Source organism: Adiantum capillus-veneris, chromosome 23 (genome assembly GCF_014529385.1).
Source record: "Adiantum capillus-veneris isolate H3 chromosome 23, ASM1452938v2, whole genome shotgun sequence".
Lineage (NCBI taxonomy): Eukaryota > Viridiplantae > Streptophyta > Polypodiopsida > Polypodiales > Pteridaceae > Adiantum > Adiantum capillus-veneris.
In genome coordinates this window covers 80,922,423-80,948,308 of record NC_140953.1, presented here as the reverse complement: position 1 = coordinate 80,948,308, position 25,886 = coordinate 80,922,423, and the positions used below count along the sequence as shown (strand labels likewise).

The 25,886-nt window shown below is 44.9% G+C and overlaps 1 protein-coding gene across 1 annotated transcript; it reads left to right on the top strand.

The window, feature by feature from the left end:
- The first annotated feature begins 20,231 nt into the window (after window positions 1-20,231).
- Window positions 20,232-22,048, top strand: LOC147428059 (CBS domain-containing protein CBSX5-like). The gene is made up of 5 exons (XM_086496798.1): window positions 20,232-20,362; window positions 20,436-20,559; window positions 20,619-20,906; window positions 21,396-21,482; window positions 21,908-22,048. The coding sequence occupies exons 1-5, from the start codon at window positions 20,232-20,234 to the stop codon at window positions 22,046-22,048; spliced, it is 771 nt and encodes a 256-aa protein (XP_086352924.1).
- Window positions 22,049-25,886: the final 3,838 nt, after the last annotated feature.

The following is a 25,886-nucleotide window of genomic DNA, read 5'->3' as shown; positions in this document are numbered from 1 at the left end:
AAGTTTAGGTCAGGTTCCCACCTCAAGCTCAGCCCTAGCTTGCCTAAGGTCAAAGGCAAGTTTAGGTCGGGTTCCCATCTCAGCTGAACCCTAGCTTGCCTAAGGTCAAAGTACTTTTAACACTAACTATTGGAGGATTTTAATGAAGCTAACCCTAAGGTCTTTTAAGCTCCATTAGTTAACCTTGCTCTTTGACAGACTATCTCTCACTTGGGCCCCTTTACCATTGGCCCCGTGTTGAGATGATCCGTAAGCACATGTCTATATTCTAATCCTTGTTCCCGTTTATTATCCCACATTAAATGATCAGTTTAATATGAGAAAATCATTTGGGTTGGTTAGAGAGTAGCGGAATTAGAAAATTAGGTAAGGCACTTTTGTGAGATTACTTTGTGAGCATTGCAGGGGAACTTGATTGATGGTAGCAACATGAACATGGTACTTGGTTAACTTGGCATGAACAATACTTTTGCAAGAGAGAGAGTTTAGAGAACATGAAATAGTTGAGGACCGGATTCATACGGAGCCGGTCCCCCTCCAATAGGCATTTGTATGTCTCTCCCATCAAGAGAGACTTGGTACAATACAATCTTGTGTTCCTTGTGACCTAGGTGATGCAATGAAGATGGAAAGCTTCATGCATCACAAACATACATAAACTTGTAGAAAGCATTAACTATCCCAAGGCCTCAAACACCTTCGAAGGTGGAGAGAGCTGGCGGGGAATGAGGATAGGGAAGAGAAAGAAGAAACATTTCATAGGAGAAAGAAATAGTTCCTCACTTATCATCGCTCTTCTTGCTAGCATACATAATAGCATAGTAATGAAGATGGAGAAGATGGAAAGCTTAAGCATTGAAGCATGGCTCTTGGTTGGATTTTCATTCCATAGCCAAGAGTGTTGGTGTAGACTCTCACTTCTCACAAGCTTGCAGAAGGAGGTGGAGTTCCTCAACTTTCACCAAGTGAGAATGAATCCACAAAATGAGTGTGTGTGTGTGTGTGTGTGTGTGTGTGTGTGTGTGTGTGTGTGTGTGTGTGTGTGTGTGTGTGGTGTATATCCCCCCAGCACCCTCCTTGCTTTCTTGGGGTGAGTTGTAGCTTTTACACATGTTTCAAGCTCATTGGACCCCTCTCCCCCCTAGCCAATCACATGCATCATGCATTCAAGTACATGGGTATTCTTTGGACAAGTGGTCCTCCTTACCTCTTAGAGAGAGAGAGCTTGAAAATATCTAGATATTTGTTGGATGGAACTATAAGCTCATTGGACCCCTCTTTAGCCCAACGAATAGCATTCAAACACACCATGTGGTTAAGCATAGGGAGGGTCTAACATCTGTCCCATGTGCCCTTTGACAAAATGGATGCCCTTTGGGTGAGTGGAAGGTTAAGTCAAAGATTCACCTAACTTTGGGACTTTCATGCATAGGAAGCTTCTGAAGCAGCACTTTCCTCATTAAGTTTGTAGGGTCTCTTTTTGACTCAAGCACCTTACCCCCCATGCATGGGAAGCTTCTCAAGCACCTTCCTCATTAAGTTTGTAGGGTCTCTTTTTGACTCAAGCATCTAACCCCCCATGCATGGGAAGCTTCTCAAGCACCTTTCTCATTAAGTATGACAAGCACCTCAAGTACCTTAGTCATCAAGCACGCACCTTAGTCATCAAGCACAACAAGCACCTTAGTCATCAAGCACGACAAGCACCTCAAGCTTAGGTCCAGTTTCCACCTCAAGCTCAGTCCTAGCTTGTTGCCTAAGGTCAAAGGACTTTTAACACTAACCATTGGTGCTCTTTAATGAAGCTAACCCTAAGGTCTTTTAAGCTCCATTAGATTCACATTGCTCTTTGATAGGCTACCTCGATATAACCATCTCTCCTTTTCGTCCCCTTTTGAGATAACTCTAGAAGCACTTATTGCACATTGCTCTTTGGTAAACTGTCTCCTTTTGGACCCTATTGAGATGCAACCATCTCTCCTTTTGGCCCCCTGTTGAGATAGGTCTAGCACATGTCTCTATTCTAGCTCTTGTTCCCATTTATTCTCCCACATTAAATGATCAGTTTAATATGAGAAAAACGTTCGGGTTAGCTAGATATTAGATTTTATGACATTACCTCTCTCTTGAAATCATAGTCATCCTCGACTATGAGGTAGGGGGAGTGGGTAGAGGCAAGGGAGAGGGGTGGATAGGGGCAAGGGGAAGAGTGGTTTTACTAGAAGTTTTTACAAACCAAAAATTTGCAAAATCTATACTAGACTTCGTCCATTGACAATTTGGAATAGACTATTGTTATCTCATTGGGAGGGTAGACTAAACTATGGTGCCAAGAGTTGAGCTAGAGAATGGAATTTTTAGTCGCACTAGATGGAGACCATGAGAAGGTGAATGAATGCATGAAAAATAGAAAACTAGGAAAGAGCAGAGGAGACACATTAGGTTTAAGAAAGATCGTACATGAAAATCCAAAGGTAAACACAAGAGCTCAGAAAACCAACTGACATAAAGAATACAAGAACTCATAAAGGAGAACACTGTGGTTACAAATGATTAGAGATGAAAGCGAAGAGAAGATTTCGTGGTAAGAAAAGAGGGACAGATTGAACTGGGAGGATAGGGATGCTGCAAATTTAAAGTTCCAAATCATTTGGGGAGGAGAATAGCTTGACATATGCCTAGTTTGAGTGATAATAGCACTTTACTCTAGATCCATTTACATGCGGCAAAGGAACACTCTCTAGAGTGGTTAATTGCACCGCTCCTTGTGGTCGAATTTCTTGCACTCTATATATATGGCCCTTGCCAAGTAGGGACGAGCTTCTTTGTTTTTTCCAGATAGTGCGCAACACCAAGGACCTTTGCATGATGTTCGGCTTGCAAAGATGACAGCCATGCCACTCAGAGAAGTCCAATATGCCCACTTGCTTCTTGCATTTTCTTGAGCTCTAGCCTTGACAACTTCATCATACTTGGGGGTTGAGCTTGTAAGCACGACCTTTGACTGGCTTAGCCCCCTCGACCAAAGGATAGTGTGGACACCCAATCTTTGTGGGGTTCCTTCTAAATCTTTGTAAGACTAGGTGAAAACATCCTTGAAAGAGTCATAAAAGAAACTTCCTGATCGATTAGTGTCGGATGATCCCAGAAATAAGCGGCTAAAAGAATGGGCTGAGGGTTGTGAGGATCGCTGAGGTTGACTTCCTTAACTGGTTCAAGAGAGGACACTTGCGAGGTTGTCTTAGAAGAGGAAGATGTCACTGCTTCTTGGAGCTTTGAGACATAATGAGAGGGTGTCTAATCCTCCATATTGAAATCAACATATTCGTCTTGTATGCATCCTTGTGGAAATTTGTCAAAGGGAAGTTCATTAGAGGTAGAAGAGAACTTTACCTGGGTCAGGGAGTCGGACACCGAGGAGGTTGAGAATTGGGGAAACTCTTGTAAAGGAGATTTCTTACATCTTTCTTTAATGGTCTTTAAGAGGCTCACCAAGATCTTAGGCCTCGACAGAAGGAGCATCCAAGTCAACAGCTGCCATGACCTCAACACTTGCTTCTAGGCTAGGCAGCATAGTGGAGCAGCTACTGTAAGGACCGGGTAGATGGGGTATCCTTGGGCCAAGATAGAATAGAAACCAAATAACAAGGCATAGACTTTGTAGCTTCCAAATACTCCAGCAAGTCTTCCTCTGGTCGGTCAGGTGGGGTAGGCTGTTCGAGTTTGAGTTTGGACTCCACTGCAAAGAACTATGGTGCACCACTAGATCCATGCCTCCTCAAAGCAAATGGGTTTCATTAGGGAGCTAGGAGTATGTATCCACATGGCGTCATTGCTCCAGTCATGTAACACTTAAGTGTGCTACAGCCCTGGTTGATCGATGAGCAAGGGAAAGATGCCCTTGACCTCAAGAAGGCGAACCACGACAAAATTGAATGTGAATGTGAAGTATTGTGCCTACAATGGCACCTTGTCGACTATGCCCAAGGGGTAGACAATCCTCTGGTCAGACAAAGTTATTGTGAATGGGGCGAGCCCAGTAGGCTGAAGACCCAATGCCAACATAGTGAACTCATGTATCAAGTTGATTACACCTGAAAATTGGTGTTGTAGGATATACATAGTGAGACAAGGACTCTTGTAATCAGTGAGGGGGGTAGCGGGATAGGAGATCATGTAGAACTCCGAGGGCGCCACTAGGAGGTGTCTGCCACTAGACCTTGCACCAGGGTACAGAGATTGAATGATTGCAAGGGTGTCACTTCAATGATTGCATCTAGCCTAAGCATGGTGTAGAGTGGCAGTTGCTGAAAGGTATTATTTGAGATAGTCTTTGCTGTAGGTTTTTCTCTTTGGATCAGAGCGTTCTTTGGTACCTCGATCTGCTGCAAGTCACCTACTACTTCCAAGAAGGCCCCATCAATATCAGAGAGCATAGAGGTAGGTAGTCCTTTGGCACTATTGGATTGCTTGTCAGTTGTTAGAGGTGGAGTAGGTTGTGAAACTCAGGATGAGAGTTGGACCTCTTGGAAGACTAGGACACAAACGGCCTCCTCCACCTGCTGCAACTTGTCCTGAGGGGCAACCACATGAGTAGCAAGTGACGGTTGAGGGATGGTGCTCACCACTAAAGGTTGATCTTTGGAAACTTAAACTCTGTTAAGTTCTAATGCTGGCTCACAGACGTTGATGCCGGTTGTTTGCAACAATCCTTACTGTAGTGATCCTTAGCCTCAAGGGCCCAAGGCAATGACAACAAGGAGGAGATCCTTCGGGTAGGGGAAATTTGCTTTGGTAATTTCCATATTTCCCACATATGTAGCACAAAATGGGCGGATTGGACTAGTGAATTGGGAGACGAGGTGGTCTCTGCTGATGCTGCATAGAGGTGGAGGTGGAGGTTGAGGTGTAGAAGCTCTAAGGCACTGAGAGAGCATTAGCATGATAAAAACTCTGAGATGGAGAGACTTTGTTCTTGTCATGAGTTCTGCAGCAAAAGTCTCATTTGGCTTGAGCACTAGGTTTGCCAACTTATCCCGAACCTTCTCTTGAAAGTCACCTGGTTTGAAAGCTTCACAAGACTGTCACCTTAGTATGTAGATGATGTTTCCCCACCACCGTTGGAGATTTTATTGGGGGGCGGGGGGGTTGGGGGGGTGATATGTCAATTGGTGCTATCAAGACATGCCACTATAAAGGTGCCCAATGATGACCCAATCCCACTTTCCTAATTATTCTCTCCTATGTCAAGGGTTAAAAAGTCCAAAAATATTGTCTATGTTGTGCTATAATGGTTTACGTGAAATGATATTGGAAAGAGCTTTAAGACAATAAATGACATCAAGCATTTTTCCTCTATTGCAATCTTGATGGTCTTAGTATATTCTATGCCCTATAACTGTTTTCAAATTTGCATCTTTTTTAAGCTATTTGCAGTTACGTTCAGTCTTTTGCATTTATACTTGCAATGAGGACCTGCTAGAGAGTAGATATTGAATCTATTATGCATGACATCTTTCAAGAATTGAAAGTTTTAAGAACTATGCAACCAAAAGAAGAGGTTCTAGAGTCTAGACATGCTGCCAAACTAGCAGAATTGGTGGAAATTTCTGTAAGTAACAAGTACCATCTATAATTTTGTAAGAAAGTGTGAAAATTATCACTTAGACATGTTGCCAAACTAGGTAGAACTGGCATAGAAAGTGTGAAAATTACGATTTCTCTGCTCACAGGGAATAGTTTCAGAACAAGATAAGTTTCTAGAGCAGAAGAAACAAGAGCTTCATGCTCTAAATAAAAAGGAAAAACAGGTACTCTCACAAAGTAGTTGGATTTGTTTTTTGCTACTGTAATACTAGAATGCAGTCCATAAATGAAATGTTTTGATATGTTTGTTTAAGTGACAAAGCAATAGAAGTTTTGACTCCTAGGAATGGTGCGAACATTATCCAGTTCATTTTGTGCATTGGCGTGAACAATGTGTCTATGCAAGGCCATGCAATATGGCCCTATTATGCCAATGAAAAAGATGCACTTGGTAACAAAATGTTGTGCAAGATGTGGGTGAAAAACTTGTAGAGTAAAGGGCTTGTCTAGGAAGAAAAATGGAAGTCCTTTTCTTTCAACATTACTGCAACCCTAATTTAGAGCGCTGTCTGTAGAATTAGTTTTGCTTAAGCAAGGAGGAATCGCGATGAAAAGATTGGGGCATTAGGTTGCAGCAACTACTAGTTGAATGCTATTTTTCAAATTTCAAGTGTAAAAAATATCTTGCAGCACTGTCATGAATTTTCATAGCTTCATTTATTAATTGCATCTTTGAGAGCCGCTCCATGATAACCTTCAAAATTGAGCAAAGTTTTTCTGTCCACATCCTGATTAACAGTAAAAACAGCACCCGACTGAAGTTCCAGGAGGGGGGTAGTCTGATCAACCTTACTATCCCGAGCAGAATCTGAGGTGTTCCTTGAGCATCCTGAAACCAGCCCATAGGGCGGTAGACTTTAGCTTTCACCCGATTCTTTACTTGAAAATATTTATGAGACAGAGAGGAACTTCACGAATAAACCTGTACTGGAATTAACACTTCACACAAACCACGACCTGGTAGCTAGAGCGCTACCAAGCAAACATCGACACCCTGTAGGCCCCAAAGACTGGTGCCCCTTTCGGTATTTCTTTAAACGTGAGATAGAACCTGCGAGTTCCTATGAGATGTCCCACTTTTACTCGGCTGAAAGTGGCCTACTCTAGCCCGACTTCGGCAGCATAACTGCAATAGGAGGCTTCACAGACAAAATCCCCATGCCAAAGGTGACTTTTCTAGCGCACGCAAACACTTTTCCAAACCTGGAGAGAATGTGCAGCACGTTGAATTCTTTGTTTTCTGCCCTGAAAATGCACCAGATCACATGTACAATGATCCCATCACTTCCCCAAAGCTCCTTGGGGTATTATCAGGGTTGAGACCCTTAACCTTAAAAAATACACAGTAGGCTATAATTCATGGTTTCAAGATCCGTTTTGCGACTGACTGTATTCATGGTTTCGATCTCCGTTTTGCATGTCGATCGCATCGTAGCAAGCCCTCAAACTCCCGCATATTTAGGGCTACTTGTCCTTTGAACCGGACGAGATTTCTCACGTGAAATCTTTCCGATTCACCTATACTTGCGGGGGATTAGCAACTAGCTAATTGAGTACCCGTGCAAGAGGCTCTTGCCTCAACAATTGCGCATTGCCCCCACGACTGTACATACAAATGAAAATCCGTCGAGCGGGGCATCACGTTTCTGTATTCAAAGGGGGGGAGAGATGCACGAGAGCGGAATCATCGCGCTACATAAGACAAGGGAGAAGGTAAGCTTTCCATTAAAGCTGTAATCACCTGCACCCACTACTCACACACAGTAGTTTCCTTATGCCAAAAATCAGCCCCTACCCTCAATTTGGGTGCCCCCTCTTCCTGCAAGTTGGCAGATTGCTCTAGAGCCACCAAGTGTCGAGTTTGCCTCTTTTGAGTTAATTTTCTAGTACCCACCAACTTATAAGTGTAGCGAGGGGCCTAAATGACTTTGAAATGAGCCTAAACACCCTTTTACTACTCGGATTCTAGTGCGATTGGCTCGACCATCTCGTGGCAACCTGCCCTTCCCGACTACACATCCCAAAAATAGGGTCCCAAAATTCAAGAAAAATCAAGAAACCAACAACTAAGGTTAGTGGTTTCCACAACCTCGTGAAACATCCTCCAGAGTCCCTCCTAGCTCTAGAAATCTATGAATAAATCCTCTCCAAATATCAACAATTTGCCCCTATATATCAGCATAAGAGACCAGCCCAGCTATCTATCCTAGGAGTTCTAGATCAAAGGCTGTGTAGTAGGCTACAGTGTCACTGACACAAGGCGGGCAGTTAGTTATAGTTGGTCTGGAGTTCATGCTGACTATCGCCTAGGCAGTGACACGTCGTAGTGATACGGGTGGTGGTCTGGTGGACACCGTGGCGAGATTACCACCACCACAGTTTGAAGATAGGCTTAGCCGGATTGGGATATTTTGCTAGTCGTTGGTGACTCTTTATGGTTGTACATATGTGTGGTTGGTTCCAGCCGTCCGATATCAGATCATCATCCACTTTATATGGTCTAGTGTATTGAGTCTTGAGTCTTGAGTCCAGCACCACACATCTGCACCCTCCCTGCACATTGGAGCCTCAACATCCCACATTTTACATGTGAGTTCTCAGCTTGGAGCTGAGTGTGCCTCGAGCCAGAGTCTTGTATGGCTCTATAGATTTGTTGAGTTCCAATGAATTCTCAGTCTACTATTTCGCTTGAGCTGTTGTTCCATCGGTATGTGATGTTTTATGTCCGTTAGAGTGAGGTTTCATGCATACTGCACTAAGGAGCACCCATGGTAGAGAGCACAATACACTTTTTCCACTACGGGTGCTCTCATTTTTGGCACGCCCGATGGGACCTCAATTGAAGTCTCACTCCACTCCATTGAGCCTAGAGGTTGAGGAGCTAGCTGGTTCAGCTCCTCGACTGGTCTTGTCTGCTTGTGTGGTCCAACCTGATCTAAACGAGCTTCGCTCTATCAGCTTGGTCTAGTCCATCTTCGCCTCGTCCAGCTTGGTCTAACTAGCCTAGTCTCTCTTGCCCCTATCTAGCAGGAGTGGTCTAGCCGAGTCTAGCCTAGTATAGTCCAGTGAGTCTAGACTACCCAGCAAGTTTAAAGATCTCAGTGTCCAAAGCTTGGGTGGGTTGTTGTTATTGCATGACACATAAGAGGCACTCCAAAGATCGGCAAAGCCCACTACTCAGCCCTCTGAAGTACTACCATTGAAAGTGCCAACCTTTTGTGCCGAGTAGAAGTCCATCAACCCCGTTATCGCTACCCTCGCACGCATCTACCTCCAGTCTCTCAACCAGTCCTTCACCTCCCAGATCACCTTGCCCAACAAAGTTCTCACCCAGCGTGTTACAACAAACTCTTGAGCGACCCGCTCTTGAGCAGGCAACTATGGAGGAGCTGATAAGCATTTTGGTTAAGGTGAACATAAAGTTTTTGACTTTCAAAGGATTCTCCACAGAAGATGCAGACGACCATGCTAAGAGAATTGTCTCCCTCTTAAGGGGTCATGGCCTCAACAGAGAAGACGTCTACCTCGTGCTCTTCCCGCCAACCTTGGATGGCTTAGCATATAAATGATACAGTTAGTTTGTTGAGAACTACTGTACTACTTTGGTAGCACTAAGGCAGTAGTTTTGTGAAGCTTTCAACTTTGAAGAGAAGGTTCTAGATGAATTGGCAAACTTAGTTCTCCAGCCAAATAAAACTTTTTTAGAACTCATGACTAGAACAAAGTCTCTGGTTTCCAAGCTTCCCTAGAAACCATGAAAATTTATGGTGAAGAAATGGATAGAGAAAGGCGCTTCCCAAGGCTTGTTAACTCTCTGACCTCAAGCCACTCTGGAGGAGTTTTTTGTTGCTGCTATAAGCTTTTCTCTGACTCTCCTCACATAGAGACTGCCTCAGTACTCTTGGAAAGTCTATCTGACCCTTTGACTTCTTAACGCCGGGAGCTAGAAGCACTGAGTTACAACGAGCTCTTCAGGAGGAGAGATCCTTCTCTCTTTGACAGAAGAATCCTCCACATCAAGAGGCTTTGGACAGATCAAGGGGGAGCTTCTAAGGCTGTAGTCTGGTGTAGCTCATATCAGTCTCCCGGGCATTCTCAGCATGAATTCCCGCTTCGAGCTTACTGCCACTTCTATGAAAAGTCTGGACATGAGGACAAGGATTGCTACTACCTAAAGGGATTGGGGCAAATACAACAAAGTCTTGGTCCTACTCCTCAACAGAGGTTAGCACCTACATTCAACATGGTTTTCCCCATTGGCCATCCAAAGCACTTGCCACCTTTGTTGACAACCCCTCTTATGCAAGGTATGCAAAGAACTTTCCATCTTAGAGCTTTTATCACGCCAATGCTCCCTCAGTCCCTCAAAGCTTCTACACCTCCACCTCCATCTCCATGCATCAGAAGCAAGGACTTCTTCGCCCTTCGACCCACCCATCTAATCGGCCCATTTTGTGCTATAGATATGGGGAATATGGGCATTACCAAAGCAAATGCCCCTTGCAAGAAGGTTCCCCTGCCTGCCGTCATTGCATTGAAGCTTAGGATCACTATAGTAAGAATTGTTCAAAACGCGCATCCACATCTTCGAACCCTAGTCAGAGCCAAAATTAATTTACCTTTCCCAAGATCAATCTGATAGCAATTAGCACCATCCCTCAGCCGCCACCTTATTCCCATGTGGTTGCCCCTCAAGACAAGATGCAATTGGTAGAGGAGTCGGCGGATGTCCTCAGTCGTGTCCTCAATCGGGCCCAAAGGGCAGCTCGCTGTCTTAGCATTCTAGCAAGTTCAACTCTCCCACATTATCTCACTAGTGAATACCTCTCTTCTAGAGGTTGACAAGCCATCCCCTAGTGCCAAGAGGATCTTAAAGGAACATACTGATCTTAAAGGAGTAGATCTAGAGGTACGTCAACATCGAATACCATTGAAACCACATGCTAGATCAGTACGACTGCAGCGATACCGAATGAATCCAAATTATGCCAAAAAGGTCAAGGAAGAGATTGATAACCTTTTAAAGGCTGGGTTCATTACTGAAGTAGCTAGTAGTGATGACTGGTTGTTCCCTATTGTGGTGGTACCCAAGAAAAATGGAAAGCTCAGAGTGTGTGTGGATTATAGGAAACTGAACGCTCAAACAGTTAAGGATCCATTTCCATTACCATTTATGGATATGTTGCTTAATGAAATCGCAGGATATGAGATGTATAGCTTTGTGGATGGTTATAGTGGCTATAACCAGTTACAGATTGCTCGTGAAGAACGGAGTAAAACCACTTTTATCACTGAGTGGGGAGCATTCATGTATCTGGTAATGCCATTTGGTTTTTGCAATGCACCAGCCACTTTTCAACGATGTATGATAGAAATATTCAGTGAATTCCTTCACCGATTCCTTGGCATATTTATGGATGATTTTACTATATATTCAACGTAGGAAAAGCATTTACTTTTTCTTGAAATGGTTTTCCAGTGTTGTTAGGAAAAGAGGATTTGTTTGAATCCATTCAAATCTATTTTCTTAGTTTGGAAAGGACAGCTACTGGAACACGTAGTGTCCAGGAATGGTATAGAAATGGCCAATGACAAGATCCAGTGTATTCAACAGGCCAAGGCACCTTGGAATGTATCAAAGTTAAGCTCTATTCTGAGATATATCAATTTAATGATAAGATCCAGTGTGTTCAACAAGCAAAGGCACCTCGGAATGTGTCAGAGTTAAGCTCTTTTCTGGGATATACTAATTTTTATCGACGATTTGTGCACAAGTTTGCTTCCCAAGCATTACCTTTGTATGAACTTACAAAGAAGACCAACAAGGTCGGTTGGACTAATGAGCCTCCAAACATGACCTTAGGATCATGTATGCTCTACTCCCTTGTAAGTTCATGCAGTGATAAGTAGCATGAGCTATAGGTTCCACCCTCGCCCCAATATGGCAATGTCGCATGAAACAAGAAGCCGTGAACTTGCAACCACAAAATCAAGTAAAGTATGTGAAGAGTTTATCTCATTGTTCTTTTCAATTTGTTGACAAAACTATTAGTGACCACAATGCAATAGCTCACCTTCAATGTACCACGATGCAAAATGGAAGCCTTCTTTCCTCCCAGTAGTTGCATGTGAACATGACTAACAAAGTTGGCAAAGGCAAAGAATGTGCTAGAGGAGGATTTAGAAGGTTGCTTACTAGGATAAGTGCAGCATTAGAGAGAGAGAGAGAGAGAGAGAGAGAGAGAGAGAGAGAGATTCCAGGAACATGAAGTAGAATGGACAATGAGGGCCTTTGGTTATGTTATGGTTACAATGAGGAAAGTAATACAAGCTAGTTCCAATGGAAACTTTTACGAGTAGAAACAAAGTGTAAGGCCAAAGACTTGAGAAACTTTTGTTACCATAGAACAAAATAGGGCACTCAGAGATTAGAGTGCTAAAGAGGCGGATGGCTGAGCGAGGCCGCCTGTGTTATTTGGAGAGAGGGGAGGGGAGGGGAGGGGAGGGAGCAACATTCTAGTTGCAGTAGGCGGGGCCACGGCCGCAGTAGCCATATTTGCTGCAGCAAAGGCCGGAGTTGCATTTGCCATTATGTCCCAATGGCCCACAACACGGCCCAAACATGCAGCTCCTCTGTGCCTCTACCCCCTCCTTCATCATCATCATCATCATCATGCCCAACGCCGCCACCACTAGTACTACCCATATCGGCCACCCACTCTTCCCACCACCCATTCTTCTCCTCACTTTCAGTTTATGCTTCTCAGCCTCTCTCACTCCTTCCCAGCTTCTTCATATAGAGATTCCAAACACCCCCCCCCCCCCCCCCCCCCCCCGCCACTCTCTTTCTCTCTCTCTCTTACTCTTCACACATGCAGAGACACTCTCTCTAATGTTCTACGAAACACACACTCTCTTTCTTTCTCGCTCTCCAACGCGCACACACACTCCCTCTCTCTCTCTCTCGTATTCTTCTCTCACACACGCTTCCTTTCATGCTTTTTCACCCAAGTCCCCAACTTTGAAGAGAGAGAGAGAGAGAGAGAGAGAGGAAGTTCTAAAGGTGTCCACTTCCTTTCATGCCATTTCACTCCAAAGGCATGTCACTTCAACATACTGGACAACCTAAGGTGGGCAGTAAATTGAGGTCGACACACTGTATTTGATTTGGATGGGTGCAATCCAAAGAGCACAACAGCGCCCACCTCCCCTAAAAATCGCATCGAGAGCAAAGCTTTGACGACGATGACAAAAAAATTTGTGTAACAGAAGTGGTCGGGAATGGAAGGCCACACCAAAGGGGTAAAGTGGGAAGATGTAGTCAGCGGGGCTTGAGCATAGATCCGAAACAACATTTCACGCAGCATTCATCTAATCTCCTCGCCAACGGGCTGCTTGTGTCCCAAGACTAGACCTTTAGGGTCATAAAATAAGGGGGACAGGGGTCCCACCAAAGCGCCCTAGTGTTTTACTGGGCCTTTTACTCTGCGCGCGCGAGAGAGAGAGAGAGAGAGAGAGAGAGAGAGAGAGAGAGAGAGGGAGGGAGAGGCCTCATCACTATCTAACAGGGACAAGGTGGGAGGGGATCAATGGTGGAGAAGAAAAACGGGGGGGTACGTCAATCACTGACTGTTAGATTTGACGGTGCGAAGGAGACCCAAACTTACAAGTTTACTTCGAATTTACAAATCTCCTCGCATTTACTATATGACATACTCAAATCCCCTATATTTCAATGAACGCAAATGGGCATAGTGGTTAGTTAGTGCACATGGCTCGCAATGGAGATGGCATACGTGGGTGAAGTCATGGGGTACGGCCACCTCAAATTTACAAACCTACCCGAGTTTACTTTTCTCCCCGAATATAACCAATGTCGATGTGCATCCGACGGCCCAAATCACCTCAATCGTCAATCCCCTCCCGTTCCACCTGTGTGAGATAGTGTGCAAGTGTGACGCCCCAGAATCTGGGCGCGTCGGGGAGGGGACGTTTTGTCTTCAAGGGCCTGGCTCGGACGGGACCGGCTCAGGTCGGGGTGTTTCTTCAAGGGGTCCTGGCGCGGACGGCACTGGCTCAGGAGGGCCCGCCTCGGACGGGACCGGCTCGGGTCGAGGTGTTGCTTCAAGGGGTCCTGGCGCGGACGGCACCAGCTCAGGAGGGCCCGGCTCGGACGGGACCGGCTCGGGTCGAGTTGCCTTCACGGGGGCCCGGCTCGGACGGGGCCGGCTCGGGCGTGGTTGCGTTCCATGGGTCGACGGCCGTTTACGTTTCGCGGGTCTTGCGTTCCGGGTCCCTAGCCCCACGTAGCCTCAGGCTCCGCCGCACTCATGGAGGGTCATAGCGTGCCCCGGGGAACCTTGCGTGGAGTCCCCACGGTGCGCGAGTGCATGGAGTGAGGCTAGTGTGTCTAGGTGGGGGTTCCCCTCCCGTGGCCGTTCTCGGGAGGCTCATACCCCTTATATACACCCCCGGTTGAAGAGAGTTCGACGACCTCGTCGAACGGAGGGAAAAGAGTGTTTGGCTATGCATGAGGCCAAGGGACTAAGGGGTGCATATAAGTGCAAGTGAGCAAAACTGTTCCCAAAATGCAAGTAAGTAAGCATGCTTTGTTTTTGTACTTTTTGAATAAAGTGAGTGTGTGTATTTTTGGGGTTTTGGCATAAGGCTGAAAATGTATGCTTTGAACACCCAAGTAGAATTCCCCATACTTGAGCATTCCCCGAATAGGTAACCCAGTGTGCGCGGAGCCACCTGCTGCGTTGGCCCGCACGGAGACTTCTTGAAAGCCGAATGTGAAGGAGAGTCCGTCGCAATGCAGCACTTGCGAAGTTGGTCCCTGTGTGGACGTCGTTTGGAGGGCAAGCTCGGGGCCCTGTGGTCTCTTTGTAGACTTGAATGGGTCTTCAGCTCAGCATGGGCCACAAAACGTGGCCTGGGTGCGACGAACACAGTTGGGTTGGTCCGTCGCGTTTTTGGTTGTTCCTGTTTTTGATATAAAGAGCCCTGTCTGGCTCGCATCTTTCATGTTGGAGGTGTGACGGCCCGCGGGTTGGGCGCGTCCTGAAGAGCCCTATCTGGCTCGCATCTTTCCTTTTTATCATGTGGAGGTGCCCGGCTCGGATCGGGGCCGGCGCGGGTCACGGGTGACGGCCCGGGGTTTGGACGCGTCACGGGGATGGAGGACGTGGGTTGCTTTCTGGAGCTCTTTTCACCAAGATTTTGACGACCCGCTCCGTGAGTTGGGTTGGGACCGTCGTGAGGATCGTGCGCGTCGGGCACGTCGGTCTGCCGCTCTTTTCCTGGAGCTCTTTGTACCAAGATTTTGACGACCCGGGCCATTGCGGTTGGAGTCGTCGTGAGGATCGTGCGCGTCGGGCACGTCGGTCTGCAGCTCTTTTCCAGGAGCTCTTTTACTGAGCTCTGATACCAAGTGTGACGCCCCAGAATCTCGGCGCGTCAGGGAGGGGACGTTTTGTCTTCAAGGGCCTGGCTCGGACGGAACCGGCTCAGGTCGGGGTGTTTCTTCAAGGGGTCCTGGCGCGGACGGCACCGGCTCAGGAGGGCCCGGCTCGGACGGGACCGGCTCAGGTCGAGGTGTTGCTTCAAGGGGTCCTGGCGCGGACGGCACCCGCTCAGGAGGGCCCGGCTCGGACGGGACCGGCTCGGGTCGAGTTGCCTTCACGGGGGCACGGCTCGGACGGGGCCGGCTCGGGCGTGGTTGCGTTCCATGGGTCGACGGCCGTTTGCGTTTCGCGGGTCTTGCGTTCCGGGTCCCTAGCCCCACGTAGCCTCAGGCTCCGCCGCACTGACGGAGGGTCATAGCGTGCCCCGGGGAACCTTGTGTGGAGTCCCCACGGTGCGCGAGTGCGTGGAGTGAGGCTAGCGTGTCTAGGTGGGGGGTCCCCTCCCGTGGCCGTTCTCGGGAGGCTCATACCCCTTCTGCCACTTCCCCCAACTTTCCAGCCCCGTTTTCAAGTGATTACTCGCGTCCCTTGTATTCGGCACTTTCTTATGATATTGATCATTCGTTCGCGTCCCTCATTCTCGTGTCCCTCTTGCGTTCAGTTTTCAAGTTGCGTTCTTGTATGTGCGTTTGCTTGCCTGCAGGTCCCGTTTGCATCGCAGGTGAGCCGGCGCGGCCCCGTTTCCGCGACGCCCCAAACGAGGGCGTCACACTTGGTATCAGAGCTCAATAAAAGAGCTCCTGGAAAAGAGCTGCAGACCGACGTGCCCGACGCGCACGATCCTCACGACGACTCCAACCGCAATGGCCCGGGTCGTCAAAATCTTGGTACAAAGAGCTCCAGGAAAAGAGCGGCCGACCGACGCGCACGATCCTCACGACGGTCCCAACCCAACTCACGGGGCGGGTCGTCAAAATCTTGGTGAAAAGAGCTCCAGAAAGCAACCCACGTCCTCCATCCCCGTGACGCGTCCAAACCCCGGGCCGTCACCCGTGACCCGCGCCGGCCCCGATTCGAGTCGGGCACCTCCACATGATAAAAAGGAAAGATGCGAGCCAGACAGGGCTCTTCAGGACGCGCCCAACCCGCGGGCCGTCACACCTCCAACATGAAAGATGCGACCCAGACAGGGCTCTTTATATCAAAAACAGGAACAACCAAAAACGCGACGAACCAAGCCAACGGTGTTCGTCGCGCCCCGGCCACTTTTGTGGCCCATGCTGAGCTGAAGACCCATTCAAGTCTACAAAGAGACCACAGGGCCCCGAGCTTGCCCTCCAAACGACGTCCACACAGGGACCAACTTCGCAAGTGCTGCATTGCGACGGACTCTCCTTCAGATTCGGCTTTCAAGAAGCCTCCGCGCGGGCCAACGCAGCAAGTGGCTCCGCGCACACTGGGTTACCTATTCGGGGAATGCTCAAGTATGGGGAATTCTACTTGGGTGTTCAAAGCATACATTTTTCAGCCTTCTGCCAAAAATCCAAAAATACACACACACTCTCATTTCAAAAATGACAAAAACAAAGCATGCCTATTTACTTGCATTTTGGGAACAGTTTTGCTCCCTTGCACTTATATGCACCCCTTAGTCCCTTGGCCTCATGCATAGCCAAACACTCTTTTTCCCACGTTCGACGAGGACGTCGAACTCTCTTCAACCGGGGGTGTATATAAGGGGTATGAGCCTCCTGAGAACGGCCACGGGAGGGGACCCCCCACCTAGACACGCTAGCCTCACTCCACGCACTCGCGCACCGTGGGGACTCCACGCAAGGTTCCCCGGGGCACGCTATGACCCTCCGTCAGTGCGGCGGAGCCTGAGGCTACATGGGGCTAGGGACCCGGAACGCAAGACCCGCGAAACGCAAACGGTCGTTGACCCATGGAACGCAACCACGCCCGAGCCGGCCCCGTCCGAGCCGGGCCCCCGTGAAGGCAATTCGACCCGAGCCGGTCCCATCTGAGCCGGGCCCTCCTGAGCCGGTGCCGTCCGTGCCAAGACCCCTTGAAGCAACACCTCGACCCGAGCCGGTCCCGTCCGAACCGGACCCTCCTGAGCCGGTGCCGTCCGCGCCAGGACCCCTTGAAGAAACACCCCGACCCGAGCCGGTCCCGCTCGAGCGGGGCCCTTGAAGACAAAACGTCCCCTCCCCGACGCGCCCAGATTCTGGGGCGTCACAGCAAGGGAGGGAGGGAGTTCTAAAGGTGTACGCTTCCTTAATGCTTTTTCACCCGGACTTCAAAGTCAAGGCAAGTCAATATTGGTCAAGATGGTCACACAAATTAGGTAGAGAGTTCACATCCACACCGAGGTAGTGGGGTCAATAGTGATGTGGACATGCACGTTTCATTAGTGTTAGAGCGAGACAAATACACCCCCCATTATATTCTTTTTCATATACACTTGCGTAGGAAGAAATACAAGTTGTGTCATTGTTTCTTCCATAGTGCTTTTGGCATTGCACTAGTGCACTAGCATAGGGAGAGATATACCACTTAGCAAAAGGGAGATACACCACTGTGTCTAGGAGAGAGACATATACACCACCCATTTTTAGAATTTTTAATGTTGAAAGTTGGGCTTTTTTTTTTTTGCTTTCAGAAGGCCACAGGGGAAGGTTAAAAAAAAGGTGCACATGAGCCATTGAACGCATGAGCCATAATCATTGCACCCTACCTTGAAATGTTCCCCTTGTATGCTCATGGCTATGAGTGTAGGACACATGCTCGAGTAATCTAATCCATCCTTGCATTTTTATGGCTGGTGACTTGTGCTTGGTGCATGCCTTGTGCGGTGCACATCGTGCTGGGCTCTATTTGACTAGGGCTGAAAGCAACGGCTTCGTCAACAATAGCAAGTCGTATCACTAGCATTTTGGGGCTTGTTATAAGGGCCTACGATGGGTGTTTTTTCTTGTGAGTTTGCAAAGGCATATCAAAATTCTATGAATATTTCTCCTTCTTTGTTAATGGGTTTCAAACAATCTGCGATAAGTTCGCAGACAAGTGGTTTGTGAGCAGTGCTTAGGGAACCCACTATGTAAAAATTGCACATAGCACGTGCGAACAAGAGGTATTTAAATAATCTCTTACTTGTATATTTTCAAGTGTTATATGTATCCCTTATGTATGCATTTTTGTAAAAAAACTAGCCCGTAGGCGTCCCCAATTCTGCAAGCAGCTCTCATTAAGAGGAATCAAGGAAGATACCCTGAGTGTCGAGTAAGGCGAGAGGAAAAGTTGACGTGAGGGCGGCCAGCTAGCACGAATTGAAGATCAACGTGGCAAATGCTGAGACGAGCACGGAGAGAGAGACACACTGGTTTCGTTGTGCATGAGATTGAGTGGTATCTTTCTCTTTGCGAGAGCCAGAGGCTATCTGGTGGGTCTGTGTGTGTGTGCAGGCTGAGCCTAAAGGCTGTCTGTCTCTGTCTCATAGCGCAGGCCATTAGGAGGGAGTGGTGTCTGCTCGATTGTGCTGTCAGAGGTGTGAATGGTCGTGCGCAACCTGATCACTGGCACAGCTGGGCGCATCGCGTGGGAGGGTATCCATGGGAGCTGCAGGCCAGAGCTTGCGACGTAGGAGGCTTCTTCGTTGCGCTATAGATGGCGAAACGCGGCCAAGAGAGAGGAGAGAGAGGGACGATTTTACGTCCTCGTTTTTGGGCGGGGTATCTAGCCAGATTCTGGTTAATAAGTGAATGGACCCATTAGTGTTGAAACTAGCCCTTATGTATGAAAATTTTCACCTTCTCAATTAAAAAAACCCTTTATGTAAGTACATTTTTACGTAATGTACCTAATTCTAAATCCCTTATTTTGTTTGCACATGCTATCTTATATATTTCCTAGTGGACACCCCGGGGAGCAGTGGTGAATCTGCATTGTGTCGAGAGCATGGATTTTGAAGTGAGTGAGCCCTTGTGAAGCTTTATGACATTCCTGCTTACTAAATTATTTTGCTTTTGTTATCGACTTACTGAAATGCTCCATAACTTACAAATATATTATTGGATATTGGCTATTTTGAGTTCACCATAGATCGGTTTAATGACTCTCTTTATTCAATTTAATGTTCAAAGTGTACACATCATTACCCTATGTAGCCCACCTTGTCTCATATCTTGTGTACAATATTGTTAATCTTTGAATCTTGACTAGGAAATTTTTTAGCAAGTTTCCCCAGATTTTGTATACCCAAATGCTAAACCTGAACACGTTAAGATGTATTGTGGCATGCATGCTCTATCAATGCTATCGATAGAAGTAGTAGTATTAGAAAGTGATGCATGTTGGTGTATCAAGAGTATGCCAGGTTTTTGAGGATCATATCATCTCTTAGGGGGTTTAACATTGTTCATATATTTAATTAGTAGTTATAGTGGAAGTGATCGCCTGCTAGTTTATCAAGAGCATGCCAATTTTCTATGGACCAGATCGTTTTTTGAGGGGTTTGGAACCCACAAACATCCTCGGGCTTATCTCTACATTCTTTGATTGTGTAAGTTAACTGACAGCTTCAAGGACTTGGTAGGCGAAACATATTTCTAATTTGTCCTCTTAGCTCAACAAAATTTCACTAGAGGGCTCTAGTTATCAGAATTCGACTTTGCCATGGAGATTTTGAACTTGTTTGTGTATTTTTTGAACCATAATTTGACTATGATCTTCAATATGTTTAGTAATGAGAAAACAATTTTTTAAAAAAACCTCAATTGGTTAAGATGCATCATGGCTTGCCCTATCAGTGATTCCGATAGAGTTTCATATTGATTTAATGCTGAATTAGTAAGAGTGATTTCCTACTAGTTTACCGAGACTATGCCAAGTCTGAGGATAAGATCAATTTTCAAGGGGGGGTTTGGTCCTCATAAATAACCTTAGACCTCTCTCCATTCTCTCTCTCTGCAACTTAATTGATATCTTCAATAACTCGGCTAGAGGATTCTTTGTCTAATTTTATCCTTGTAGCCCAGTTGAAGTTCTACTAGATGCACACTCTCCTCTGGTTGTATATAATCCAGAATTTAAGTGTTAGAATACGAAAGTGAGGCTCTAGAGAGCGTTGTCTTTTGCTTGAGGACCATTATCATGCTCTTGGAGCGTTTATTCAACATGCCCTGTAATGAATATTTGGAAGAGGTGCCTCGAGTCTATGCTGCTGAAAAGAAGTTTCAATTGCATGATGGTGGTACAAGGGCAGGTTTTTTACATGTTCAAGTGTCCACCTCGGTGGAGATGGCAAGGTGAGAGAGCTCTGATGTTCATTCTCCAAAGCAACATGCTCAATGCAAAGAGTTTTTGGACTCCATCTCGAAGAAGCCACGGAGGGCAAACATATTGCTGGTTAACCCATGAAGATGTGTTAAGATTCTTGCTGGCATCTAATGGTGACTTTGCACGCTTGCCCATGATGAGCATCGAGGGATTGTGGATATCAAAGGCGACATCTTTATGGTAAAATTTGATTAGTATGCTACCTCTACATTGCAATTTATAAAGGTTGCATGTGTCACAATGTCTATGGTAGCTGTTGTCGAAGGTGTTGAGGACATGCCAGGTGCATTTAATATGGTGGGGGACATATCACGCACTACTCTACAAGCATGCGATGAAACCGTGGCACTTGATCCGGAAACATTATGTATTGGAACTTTTCTTACATATGCACAAGAGTGCAAACATTCAATAGAAGATGAGCTAGACGTAATACTTACAAGGCTGTGTGAGAGGCTTGGGAGAGACAAAATCAATCAATATGTGAACATGCAGCTGTCAAAATTGGGAGAAGTAAGTGCTAAGAGCACAAGATGCCGAATTATTGGAAGAGTCTTCCTCCTTAGAGGGGGAGGAATACGTTGTAGACAACCGAATCGGGCCTCATGATATCTCTTGAAAATGTCTCTCTACACATTTGCGGACGAGTAGTAGAACGGGGTTTCCTTGAAGAGTTTAAGTGGTCCAATAATTTTACAATCCAAAGAACTCACTTGTGGCAGTGTTGTTGCAAGCCCTTGTGTATCGGAAGCATTATGTGTGGGTTACAATAGAAGATGCCATTCTTTTGGGGATTGTAACTATTTTGCATATTTTGATAGCTATGCTGAATCATGTGAACATTTGAGTTTTGTAATTTTCACTATTGTTTTTTAGTTTAGGTGGCATAGAAACTTGTGATCTGAATTACCGCATGCATGTGTCAAATCAAACTAGGTTTTGGAGGCATGGATTTATGTCCTATCTGTATGATGCGACATCTTCATGGTAAAATCTGATCAGGATGCTACCTCTGCATTGCAATTTATAAAGGTTGCATGTGTCACAATGCCTATGGTAGCTATTGTCGAAGGTGTTGAGGACATGCAGGTGCATTTAATTTGGTGGGGGACATATCACGCACTACTCTACAGGCATGCGATGAAACCGTGGCACTTGCTTCGAAAACATTATATGTTGGAACTTTTCTTACATATTCACAAGGGTGAAAACATTCAATAGAAGATGAGCTAGACTTAATACTTACAAGGCTATGTGAGAAGCTTGGGAGAGACAAAATCAATCAATATGTGAACATGCAGCTGTCAAAATTGGGAGAAGTAAGTGGTAAGAGCTACAAGATGCCGAATTATGGGAAGAGTCTTCCTCCTCAGATGGGGAGGAATACGTTGTAGACTACACAATCGGGCCTCATGATATCTCTTGAAAATGTCTCTCTACACAACTGCGGACAAGTAGTAGAACGGGGTTTTCCTTGAAGAGTTGAAGTGGCCCAATAATTTTACAATCCAAAGAACTCACTTGTGGCAGTGTTGTTGCAAGCCCTTGTGCATCGGAAGCATTATGTGTGGGTTACAATAGAAGATGCCATTCTTTTGGGGATTGTAACTATTTTGCATATTTTGATAGTTATGTTGAATCATGTGAACATTTGAGTTTTGTATTTTTCACTATTCTTTTCTAGTTTAGGTGGCATAGAAACTTGTGATCTGAATTACCGCATGCATGCGTCAAATCACATTGGTTTTTGGAGGCATGGATTTATGTCCTATCTGTATGATGCATGGTTCTTTGTGCTTTGAAATTATCAAGAAATGTACTCACTAGTCATTGTAGACCATATAGTGCTTGTACTCATAGACTACAGTAAAAGTTATAAATTCTAGAATACTATTTTTCTTTGGATTTAATGCTTTAATAGAACAAATTTGCATTGCAAGTCATTCATCTCTTCTAAATTTCCAATTATTTTGCTAGTATGAATTGATTTTATTATGTATGTATGTATATATATATATATATATATATATATATATATATATATATATATATATATATATATATATATATATATATACACATATTTATTGATTGTTGCAATTGGTGGGCGGTGCAACTATGTACCGATGTGTAAATGCCCCCAATTTGAGTTACAAAGCACCACACATGACTTTTGTCTTCATGGACATCCCCATTCCCCTCCTTCCTCTCTCTCTCTCTCTCTCTCTCTCTCTCTCTCTCTCTCTTTTGGCATTAAGAGCCTCAAAAAGTTGTGATGAGTCATCAATACTTTGCTCATGTAAGCTCTTTAGCATTTTGAGGACCCCTTGTGTTGGTAATTGTGCCTTTATAAGAAGGTCTTAATGCTTGAGTAGGGAAACATGCAATCATGCATCGGGAATTTGAATGGTATATGATGTGCTCATTCAATCTCTTCATCCCTTTTATTGATACTCTTGGTAGGTTCCATGGATTGAAGTAGACTATGTCCAACATAAGAGGTTCTTGATACTCTTGGTAGGTTCCATGGATTGAAGTAGAAGCCTTGTGTGCACACACATTTGATATGCATATGAACTGAATGTGGCTCTTATTCACTAGAAAGAACCCTCGGTGCAGATTGAATATGCAACCTTAACTTTATGTCCAACGTAAGAGTAATACTCAAACACAACAATGGAAAATTGACAGGATGGTCTTGATTGTGTTGAGTCCCCCCTCAAAGGCTTGCAAGAATGTTCACCTTTGCATGCTCATCTGATGCCATCGACCTTGAAATTGGGACCCTCATCTCGTGTTCTTATTGCACATGTTCTTGATATTGCACAAAAAAAAAAATCGTGGAGAAGAACCCTTGCATTGAATATTTGTGTAAGTAAAATGGTTTGCTTCATTTCGGCTATAGAGACAACAATTACTTCTCATGCTCAGGAATGTCAATATGTACTCTTGCTTTCATATAAAATGTGTGCTAGAGTGTTTGTTTGCTATGGATCTATATGACATGTCTGCTTTAGACGTATGTCAATACTTTGTGCACCAATTTGAAATACACTGCTTTTTTTTTCACATGGAGCTTGTAGTAATCGATGGTCCTTTTAAGGATGTGATATAGGTCTTTAAACAAATTTCAATGATATGTAGCCATGCGTTTGTGTTAGTGAATTTGCATATTCTTATTGATTTTTCCAAACTTACGCTCATGCTTGTGTCTTTTTTGTGTTTGCCTTACTTTGTAGCAAGTTGGTCTATTGCTCGTCATGATCTAGTGTCATCCAGCGTACAACTACTCCTTGGGTTGATCTTGTCTAGGTAGAAGCAGTCTTGCCCAAGGTGGACTAAATCCCTACCATGTCTTACAATGACTACCCAACCTTTGCCAAAAGATGATATGGTTGCTGCAAATATTTTTAAAGCTACCTCACCCCCTACCTAGGAGCTAGTAGACATCATCATTATCCTCATAGAGCAGACTCCAAAGCCTCCCCTTACAAAATTATCTTTGAGTGAGACTCTCCTACTAGTAGAACCATTGGGCCCAGGGGAACCTATCAAGGATCATTGTCGTAGAAAAATGTCTCCTCCCCACTATTCTTTGAAGCTATGGTAAACTGTCATACATAGATTCTTTGCTTTTACTAAAAAGTATCCCAGGATCATAGTGACCATGCTACCTTTAAAAGTAAGTTACATTATTAAAGAATAGTTTTAAGGTAGAGGAGAGTTGCCCAATGGTTTTCCATGGGCTATTGCTGAGAATTTTAGCTTCATTCCAAAACAAGAAAAATTTCATGTACCAATAGGGGTTGTCAAAGGATGAAATTGAGCACTTTAGATCTCACTCCAATTGAGAATGGCCTTGCAACCATGTGTAGGCTCATCCCATGTGATACGCCACATCAACATGGTTTGTACTCTCTCTCTCTCTCTCTCTCTCTCTCTCTCTCTCTCTCTCACACACACACACACACACACACACACACACACACATTGAGGCACATACATTGGCTTCATGTGTGTTGCACCTTCAATTTCCATGAGATTATGGAGCTGATTAACATTTTGACAAATAGATGCACACCAGGTGTGCAAGAATGGTGGGTGTGTAAAAGAGGTGTGAGAATGGTCAAAGGATGCACCCCTCCCCCCCCTAAAAAGAAGGAGGTGAACAACTTTATACATTTTGATCTTCCATAAATCCTACATATGATCTCCAATCTAAGCAAAGATTATAGATCTATAATCCACACGCCGGTCTCTTTCTGTAGATATGTTACATGATATGGTTTTTCTCACTAGATTTTAAATTCATTTTGGAGGGAAATTTTGAATTTAAAAAAACTAGCAAATTTGCTTGTTTGAGGTCAAAAGCTATCTTTTGATTGCTTTCTTAATACTAGAGGTTTGAATCCCTTAAACTGCCAAATAAAGAGGCCCTCCTAGACCCCATTCTCTTCCTAATGTGACTTGAGGTATTGGCCGAAGAGAATTTTGAAGATGGATGAGAAGACAAACATGGCTTTTTTAGTTGTTGTGTTGCATGTGGAGCACAACTCGGTTTGGGGTATTTGTTGAAGAGGATTTTGAGGATTCATTAGAAGAAAATGGAGTCTTTTTTCGGTTTTGCACCAAGTAGATGGACACTAAAACAAGCATCTTTTGATACTTCACTTTCTACTTTCTCATTTCCATGCTACAAAATGCAACTTTATAGGTTTTGCATCGAGTTGATGGGCACTAAAACAAGCATGTTATGATATTTCACTTTTTGCTGTCTCATTTTCATGTTGTGAAATGTTACTTTTCTCTTCATGCATGCGTCGTTCACTTTTTCTTTGGAAGTTTATTCTATGTGGTGTAGCATTTGGATTCTATGTGGCAGTTTTGTAATGATAGTTACGTGACTGTTTGTAAATATGAACCCACTTCTCTCTCTAACCAACCTACAATCATACTAAGAGCTTAATTATCCTTGGCTATAAAGCATCTAGAGTTCACCACTTTTGGTAAGCAATCATCTCTATTGTAAATGTGATGGTTGATGTTTATGAAAATGTTAAGGTTGATGTAGATAAAAGTAGTAAGAAATGCTACAACACCGAAGGCTTAGTTCCTAAATTTGACCCGTTTATGTTTTGAGTAATGTGTTGTACTTGTCAAATAGTGTTGGATACATTGATGAAAGTCTCAATTCATTTGAGTTCCCCATGTGCTCCATGTGGGTAGGAAATGCTCAATGTCCTAGGATGATGCAGGATCCTAGATGTTCCTGAAGGTGGGTCATTTCTTCTTGCAATTGGCTTGGGTGATGTTTCAAAGAACAAAAGCTAAATACTGGAGGACTCAAACATTATCTAATATGGTCTAAAAATGGTATTGAGTTTTGTGTTGAAACACAAAAGAAAATATCTACTAAAATCTTAGTAGAATAACCCTATAGTCATTAAATATTCTTTTGTGTGCTTTGACTATGAAGTTCTTACTTTGTATCTG

Coding starts and splice junctions, on each gene's coding strand:
- LOC147428059 (XM_086496798.1), top strand. CDS start 20,232: ATGCCCTGTAATGAATATTTGGAAGAGGTGCCTCGAGTCTATGCTGCT. Junction 20,363..20,435: donor ACCTCGGTGGAGATGGCAAG/GTGAGAGAGCTC, acceptor TCCATCTCGAAG/AAGCCACGGAGGGCAAACAT. Junction 20,907..21,395: donor AGCTGTCAAAATTGGGAGAA/GTAAGTGCTAAG, acceptor AAATCTGATCAG/GATGCTACCTCTGCATTGCA.